The sequence below is a fragment of the Echinops telfairi genome, unplaced genomic scaffold (assembly GCF_000313985.2).
Source record: "Echinops telfairi isolate 266 unplaced genomic scaffold, ASM31398v2 ScPeMD7_18;HRSCAF=68, whole genome shotgun sequence".
Taxonomy (NCBI): domain Eukaryota; kingdom Metazoa; phylum Chordata; class Mammalia; order Afrosoricida; family Tenrecidae; genus Echinops; species Echinops telfairi.
The window spans coordinates 43999167-44008033 of record NW_022103915.1 but is presented as its reverse complement, the minus strand read 5'-3'; the positions used below and the strand labels follow the sequence as shown (position 1 = coordinate 44008033).

Here is an 8867-nt window from a genome sequence, read left to right as displayed (position 1 = left end):
CTTATTTTGCTTAGCATGATTTCCTCCAGTTCTTCCCATCCGGCGATGTTCAGCACATTTTTTAATGCTGTTTTTGTGGTAAAATTAGGTGCCTCAGCTGATACTTGGGTTGGCTTATACTCGAGTATAGAGGTACATAGGAGTTGGCTTCAATAGTCTATAAAGGAGCTGATAAGGTACCTGGAATAAGGAAGAGTTACTCTTCGAAGCTAGCTGCTCCTACTCAAGGTCAAGCAAGCAATATATAGGCGGTCAGGAGAAGTCTAAAAGACATGGGAATTTAACAGGAGACTGTGACTTGATTTTTGAGTTGCAAAGTCTAACTCCTTGGAGGTTTGCTTCTAATATTAAATACACTAGTCAGTTGTCCTCAAAACATCACTATAGCAACCACTTTTATCACTTGAAACTAAGCCTCTGAATAGACACACTCACACATGAATGCATGCTCAGAGGAAGGCTATAAGAAACTCCCCTTGTTTTGCAAGAAGCCCAAATTTGCTTGGTAGATTGATTTGACTTGCAAAAGAAGGGCATTCCTTAGGTGTCCACTCCAGGGCAATTCCTCTGATTCTCACAGCCAATCAATAAAGTAGCCGTCTACCCCTAGTTTTATGAGTCCCTCAATGGCACACATGGTTAAGCAATTTGGCTACCAAGCAAAAGGCTAATGATCCACCCAGAGGCTCCTTGGAAGAAAGGCCTGGTGATCTCTTTCCCAAAGATTACGGCTCCTGAAAGCATGATAATGTGTAGTCCTTCTTTGAAACCCATGGGCTCACCCACCATAGGTCAGTTTCAGTTTGGTGGCGACTGACTGATCGGTATGCCCATTTTACTGTGGAGGAAAGCTGGAAGCAGAAAGGATAAAAGAACTTGCCCAGTGTCACAGGGCTCATAATTGGCAGGGCTAGGTGTCCAAGGATGTTTGCTTCTAGCGAACTGTGTATTTTCCCTTGAACTCTATGGGAAAGTATCATCAACGAATACCTAGTTTTGATCTTATAATTTGTGAAATGAAGCAGACTACATTATAAGTTTCTTAAACAAATCATCCACATAGTAAGAATCACTCCAAAGTTGCACTAGAGGTGAGAGACATCACTTTATAGAGGGAAAGAATATTATGTCAATATTGTTAATTTGTGGACAGAGCAGTTTATGGCCATCATTGAACTTCAGTTCAGTCTTCTCTTTGAGGTCATCAGATTTGAGTGGCCCTAGGTGGATTGCTTTCCAAGGTTCTCTACGGCAAGAGCGAGTCTGGGTTTGAAATCCGTAGCACCAGTCCAGCGATGGGAATAGACCTTTTTAGGGAGCCTGCTCTAAGCCAGGTATTGTCACACCTACCAAAGCCCTGCAACAACGCCGCGACCACGCTGGCACGTTAGGGTTCGTTTTTCTGTCAGAGTCCAAAGAAAGGGGGCTCTTTGCTCGGATCAGCACCTGTCAGAGGCACTGCTTCAGGTTCAGCATGGTTGTTTGCTAACTGGCTGCCGGGACAGACTGACAAACCAACCTCTCTGTCGTCAAGCAGCTTCTGACTCACAGCAGTCCGTGTGCTGGGGAGAAGAAGTGAGCCCCACAGGGTGCTCCTGGCTGACAGCTTCATGCAAGCACATCCCCAGCTCCTTCTTTTGTGGCATTGCCGGGGCTACTGCAGCATTGAGCAGCCCGCCTGTCCACCTTTGGCTGCACACGTGGATCTTCAGCTGCTCGGGATGCTCTCCTAACGCCTTTCCACAGAAGGGGGTCTGAGGAGTAGCAGGAGTGGCGTTCCCGTGAAGCTCTTTAGCACAGCAGAACCTCAAGCCCCACCTCAGCCATGCCGAGTCAGGATGGCCGGATTTTACAGATGCACACTACAGTTTCAGCTCAGTCTCCAGCTTTTTCTCCCATGCAGATTGAAAGTAGACTGCAGGGCCATCCACTCAGGTTTCCCACGGGGACCCTTAACTGCAGGAGTTACTGGCTTGTAGAGCACAGACCCAGGCTCTGCCTCTTTTCTGGGAGACTCAAGGAGAAGTCCCCCACTGGTGATCGATCAAACCCATTGTCGTCCTGTTGATTCCATCTCACGATGGCCCAAGAAGACAGACTAGAACTGCCCCGGAGGCTTTCCAAGGTCATAGACCATATGGAAGCAGACGGCCACATCGTTCCCCCTCAGACCAGCTGGCTGGAAACCACCACGCTGTGGTTGGCAGCCAAACGCTTAACCATTGTGCCACCAGAACTCCTCCCCATTGGCGGTCAGTCTCTGTAATTGCAGGATTGACTTAACTTTCGGCTTAGAATCTCCGTTGGGTTTCAAGATAGTGGGCAATTGTGCCTTTGGAGAGACCGTGCATACTTAAACAACGTGTAACATATAAACGTTTTCTTCACTCATCTTAGAAGCAGACATGTCCCAGCCACCATGCACAAGTCCATGTATCCTCAAAGTTTTCACAGCCTAACCACAGTCTCTTCCCTCTCCAGGGCCAGGCACAGTGGGGTGTCATCTCACTGAAGGAGAATTAGGCATTGTCATTTACTGTCCCAATCTCTTTCCTTTGCCTATAACAGGGACAGGATGAAACCCACTGGCAGGGGCCACCTGTGGCCCTGCATCCCATCTCAAAGTGTGGTGACCTTGACGTCATCTTCGAATATAAAGCTTCCAGCCAGAAACTCACAGTGACCATTGTGAGAGCCCAGGGCCTCCCGGACAAGGACCGAAGCGGGGTCAACTCCTGGCAAGTTCACATAGTGCTCCTGCCCAGTAAGAAGCAGAGGGGCCGGACGAGCATACAGAGAGGGCCCAACCCCGTCTTCAAGGAGAAGGTCACCTTCTCCAAACTTGAGCCCCGAGAGGTGGCTGCCTGCGCTGTGCGCTTCCGCCTGTACGCAGCCCGCAGGGTCACCCGCGAAAGAATGATGGCCGAGAAGCTCTTCTATCTTCGCCACCTGCACCCCAAAGGGGAAATGAACGTGGCCCTGGTCCTGGCGCCCAGAAGTAATATCAGTGTGAGTATGTTAAATGGTGCTGCTAATGAAATGGGGTGTTTGATGACCTGGGCTGGTCAGCCCGTGATTTATTGCATTCAGACGGTGAATTCAGACACCTTCATTTAATTTTCCATTTGGCTCTCCTCATCCTTATAAGCCATGATTTGCACTTCATGGTAACAGTAATCAAGATAACTATAAAACAAAGAATGTGGTCCTAGTCGCCCCTAATCTCATCTTATTCCTGTTTGTTAGTAGACAGTGCCCTTCAAAATGGGACAATAGCGACAGGCAGATGAAATTCAGAGTTATAATATTTCACATAAGTGATTATGGCTGGCACGGGTCTTATTAATTGAGTCTAACTCAGAGGAGAGTCATTTACTTGCATTTCTAATAAATCCAACCAAAGCCCAGCACCACAGGGTCAATTCTGACTCATGACTACCTGTAGGATACGGTCAAACTATTCCTTAGGGTTTCTGAGACTATGAATCTGTATGGGAGCAGACTCCTTTTTGTCCCAGAGAGTAGCTGGTGGGGTTAAATCCCCAAACTCTCTGTTAGCAACCCAATGCTTAACCCATAGTGTCACAGGTATCCCACCACGAACAGGTCCAGCTTTGAAATCCTGATTTTTGGTGTGGCACAATGGTTAGCCAGTTGGCACCCAACTAAAAAGGCTGACAGTTCGAAGCCATCCAGTGGCTCCACAGCAAGAGAGACATCGTCGTACAGATGGCAGCCCAAAGCACCATTGTGCAGTTTGACTTTGTTCCACTCTAAGTCGACTTTTCCCTATGAGTCGAAATTGACTGGCTAGGGTCCAATAACAGTAGGAGATCTGCCTGCAGCTTTCTTCATCTCATCCCTGGTGCTTGTGCAGGCCAGAAATCTTAGAGACGTTACCTGCTATTTCTCTCTTTTCTACTTGAAATTCTGTTGGCTTTCTCTTCAAAATATTCAGAACCTAATTGAGGGGCCAGAATGAACCTTCCAAACATAAGTCAGATCATGCCTCTCCTCTGCTCAAATGCTTCCCTTAAGCTGTGAATATTGCTGATCTGAAATCCTGGTAAACGGAAGCCACAGAGATCAGTAGGAATCCCGTATGAGGAAGCACATATTAGGGATGACCATGCCCAGATTCCTGAGGGCACAGAGTTTAATTGGGAAAACATGCCAGTTACTTTGCATGGAAGCATTCTCCCACTCACCAGGTATTGCTGGGTTGGATGGTATGGCACGCCTTGGGCTGTGCATGAAGGACTGAGTGATTTACACCAGGGGAAAGAACACTCAGGAGGCGATCCTAACCGGAAAGTAAGCAAATATTTCAACGTTGGCCGATTACCCCTTACACAGCAAGGCTCTAGATACCTGCAGAACCGCCTAGCCCCATAGCTTACAGATGGCTCCATGAAAGACCAGGGCTCTGCAAAGATGCCTGTGGTTTGGTACAAGGGAGAGTTTCCTACCAATGTAAGGGATTTGTTTTTGGTGACATCTCTTTAGATGGTGCTTTCTGTTTTCATAAAGAGTCACAGAAACTCACAGGGGCAGTTCTACCCTGTCCTATAGCGTCACAGAGGCAGCAACAACGCGCTCACAGGGAATTTGTTTTTCTTTTTAATCGGTGTTTTATCACTACCTGCCCCCCCCCCTCCATCCAGACACTTTTACTCATTGGGGTTTCTTACAAGGAGCTATAGGAAATGATATCAGCTAAGGAAGGTTTAAGCAGAAGGCAGTGCCCTCATTTCTGGTGGAGACGATGGGGTCAGGGAGGCTGGCTGCCCATTCTCAGCAGAGCTGCCTGCACGCCCCGGTCTCAGCTGAGCTTCAGCTCCTGGTGGTCTTTTCTCTGCTCTTCCTGCTGTGCCTGGAGCACACGGTGGGTGGGTCTTCGTGACCAGAAGCTGGGGACTCACTTCCGGAGCCCACCTTGCAGATATCGGGATCCCTGTGTCCGTTTCTCTACCCAGCAGTTGCCAAGGACTCGTTTTCCATTTGACTCATTTCTTTAGGAAGTGAAGTGTAGCATCTGGCACACACCTTACAACCTCAAGAAGAACTCACCCCAGGTGTCCTCTGGGATGGCCAAAAGTGGTGTTCAGACAAACTGCCTTCTGAACGGCTACATTCACTGAGACGCCACAGAGAACCGAAACATAACGCGTGCCCAGAGTGGGTAACCATAGAAACATCCCAGCACAAACTGCGCAGGAGGGAGTTTCCGACTTTATAAATGTATTATTAGCGCTCCATGTATCTCAGAGGGTTTGGTTTACATCTTTGTCCATTTTTGCCTTCAGAGAGGAGATACTGAATGGAAACGGCTCTTGAAACAAACATGTCAGCCAATGATGCAGGGGATCTCCACCATGACTGTGTCCCCGGGCCCATTATCATTCACACTGAGTGCGCCCTGCGTCATCTTTGGCAGCTGTGGAGAATGGGGCACAATTTCACCAAACATACTATCGGCTGACTGCCAAAGAGAGCGGAGTGCAGTGGGGGCCAATGGAGTCTTTGTTGTTCTTCCCCTCCAGAGTGGAGAGGCTCAGCTCAGCCCATCTGCAGTTTCTCACAGTGACAGTGCTTCTTCTACGCAGTCCTTGTCCCATGGAGGGCCGCCAGAGCTACTGGTGGGGCTGTCTTACAACGCTACAACGGGGCGATTATCCGTGGAAATCATCAAAGGCAGCCATTTCCGAAACCTCGCTGTGAACAGAGCACCTGGTAAGTGCGCGTCTGCTCCCCCAGCGAGTAGAAGGCCGTCCTGCTTGCATCTGAGTGCTTCACATTTTAGATTGGAGCCGCCCTCACGAAGCGATAGCCCTGAGGGCTGAGTTCCTTTCTAGTTAGTCAGATGGAAGACTTCTTCAACTCGGAGGCACGTGTTGGGACAAGAGGTTGGCTTCCATATCAATGTATCTATTTAGGAGGAAAGAATGAAGTCCTCTTAGTAAAAATGACATGCACAAGCAATTAAAATCTGCTTTAGAAAGGCCGAATCCAAGCTTTGAATAGGCCACCATGATTTCAACTTCATGCTTTACCATTTTCTCTGATGCTGTCCAATTGACTTATCTTTTCTGGGCATCAGTTGACTCATTCAGAGCATAAGTGTATTCGTAACTTTCTCTTGGAGTTGCTTTTGGATTTAATGGAATGGACCCCGCCCCCCAGGGGAGCTAACCCACTGAAACCACCCCTGGGTAGCACCGCATAACATAGCACAGGGTTCAGGAAGCCAGAATCAACTACCTGGTGCCTCTGCCCATGACCTCAATTCCTCTCAACCCCCAAGAGGTGGGAGTTTGACTATTGGAATACTGTTAAAAATGTAGCTTACCTTTTTCTGAGCTAACTTGTCTGGCGAAAACAGATTAAATGAGGCCAAGAGGAGATGGTATCTGCTGAACCCAGATGGTACCCAGAGCTCATGCAAGTGCATCCACTTGGTGAAATGTAATTGATATATAGAACTCTAGCAGAAAGAAGGCTTGCCGGCATGCTGGGTTTCCAGTGCAAGTACAGAGGGGTAAATTAGAAAGAGGTGGAGTGGAGGCTGAATGAGCTCGTCCATTCTAGGTACCAAGGTCTTATTGAAATAAAGATGTAATGAGTAAATATGTATGGGGTAGACTGATAGAGTCAATGTACATTGGGCTTCTGTCAGCAGATCAAGAGCTAGCAGAGATAGTAGCAAAAAGCCAGTGTCGAAACCAAATCTAGACATTCACTCGTTATTCTGCTCTCAATGTTGCTGCAGTCCACAGAGTTCCTGTTCAGTAGGGCGGCTCCTTAGGCAATCTGAATTAATGCCACTAAACCAAGTTAGTAAAAAAATAAAAGTCCCAGAATCCTGAGTAACAGAATAAATCAGGTGTTTACACCAAATTCTGTATCGCTGCTCAGAGCCAGGAGAGAGAGAAAGAGAGAGTGAGAGAGAGAGATTCATTCAAATTCAAATTATGTAACAGATGCTGCTTATTAACTCCACTGCTAGGCTCTCTTTACCAGACACAAGTTTAGTTTTTCAAAAAAAGTAGCTCTGGATTTACTTAAGATCTGGAGTCACCTCTTTTCCTGAAGACCTTTTGCCAGTTTCCTTCCTGCTCTCATGGGAGGTGGTGAGTCCTGCACCGTGTTGAAGGGAGGGAGCAGTGGAGCCAGGTGTGAACGGATGGAATGGGGTGGGGAGGACACAGTCATGGCGGCTTCCCCGGCTGAGGAGCTTTCGTTTGCATGCTGGTGGTACCGGTGAGTACAGGTGAAGCACATTGTGGTTTTTCAATGCCATTGAGTTGGGCCCAGACCTGGGGAGACGCCACTGGACTGCTGTGACCCACAGGTGTTTTCATTAGGTGCTTTCCGAAAGTAGATCAATCATTAACCCTTTCCTTTCAGTTTCCCTCATTCTGAAAGCTCTGTGGAACCCCATTCAGCATCATAGCAACATCCAGATCTCTGTGGACAGATGACTGGTAGCTGTCCCGGACAACTGGACAGATGACTGTCCATCCTGGACAGATGACTGGTAGTTGTCCGCATGGGGCCTCAGATGGGAAGCAACCACTGTCTCCTGTATAGAAGTTGAGAATTCCACCATTAAACCACAATATGATGATGAAGAAAGCATTATCTGGGGGCTTAAAAATGATGATGTTTTTTAATTCAGGCTTTGCCACCTCCTAGCTACTAGGGTTTTCATTTTTCCTGAGTCTCAGTTCTTATATCTGTAAAATGGAAGTCATAATTACACTTACAGTATTTGTGTTGCTTAATGTCCATTCTGGCAATGTCCAATACATACAAGTCTGTGGGCCTGAACCCCTAACCCAGGCTCCCCTTCAGCTCCTATGCTGCAGCAGTTCTGGTCTCTTTGTTTGTCTCATGTGGTCCAATGAGACACAGACTAAAAGCTACCTACCCCAAGTACTCCAGTCCTGGTTCTGGGTCCTTTGCCCCCTTTGACCCAGGCTGTTCCCTCCCTGGGAAGACTCTCCTGGTGAGCTGGGCTTTCTTGCAGTTGGCTTATGAAAGAAGGCAGCAATCACGGCACAGGACTTAGCAGCATGCTTCCCTGAGGCATCTACAGCAGGCGCTGCTGGGTCCTCAGCCCCCAGGTCTGTGCGGTCAGGAGTCCTGGGCTGCCTGCAGACACAGTGTTTGTGCAACGTCCAAACCTATTTCACAGAATGGGTGTGAAGCAGTGCAGACCTGTGTGTTCTAGGCGGGGATGATAACATAGAAAACTGTGATGTTGTATGCAAATATGTTTATATATGAGGATGTGGAAATAGATCTATGTGCCTATATTTATAGGTTTAGTATTAAGGTAGCAGAAGGACATTGGGCCTCCACTCAAGTACTCCCTCAATGCAAGAATACTTTGTTCTACTAAATTGGCGTTCTATGGTGCTCACCTTCCCTACACAACTGCCGAAGACAACGCGGGTGAATAAGCAAAAGTGGTGAAGAAAGCTGATGGTGCCCGGCTATCAAAGGATATAGCATCTGGGGTCTTAAAAGCTTGAAGGTAAACAAGCGGCCAACTAGCTCAGAAGCAACAAAGCCCACATGGAAGAACACATTAGCCTGTGTGATCACGAGGTGCCGAAGGGATCAGTTATCTGGCCTCAAAGAAGAAAAAGTCTTATCATTGTTTGCTCACCTCCATGATATGATTGCTGAAGACAAATGGGTACATAAGCAAATGTGGCAAAGAAAGCTGATGGTGCCCGGCTATCAAAGGGTATAGCATCTGGAGTCTTAAAGGCTTGAAGGTAAACAAGCAGCCATCTAGCTCAGAAGCAACAAAGCCCACATGGAAGAAGCACACCAGCCTGTGCGATCACGAGGTGTCG

General features: G+C 47.7%; 1 protein-coding gene across 2 annotated transcripts in view; it reads left to right on the top strand.

Annotated features, from left to right (window-relative positions):
• The window catches only part of SYT16 (synaptotagmin 16), a 119411-nt gene that overhangs the window by 96820 nt on the left and 13724 nt on the right, over positions 1-8867 (top strand). The window contains exons 4-5 of one of the 2 annotated variants that reach the window (XM_030884983.2): positions 2571-3009; positions 5544-5733. In XM_030884983.2, coding sequence (XP_030740843.1) covers positions 2571-3009; positions 5544-5733 — 629 coding nt within the window. Of the gene's footprint in view, positions 1-2568; positions 3010-5543; positions 5734-8867 lie in introns of both variants that reach the window. The other variant, XM_004698637.2, reaches the window with a different exon arrangement.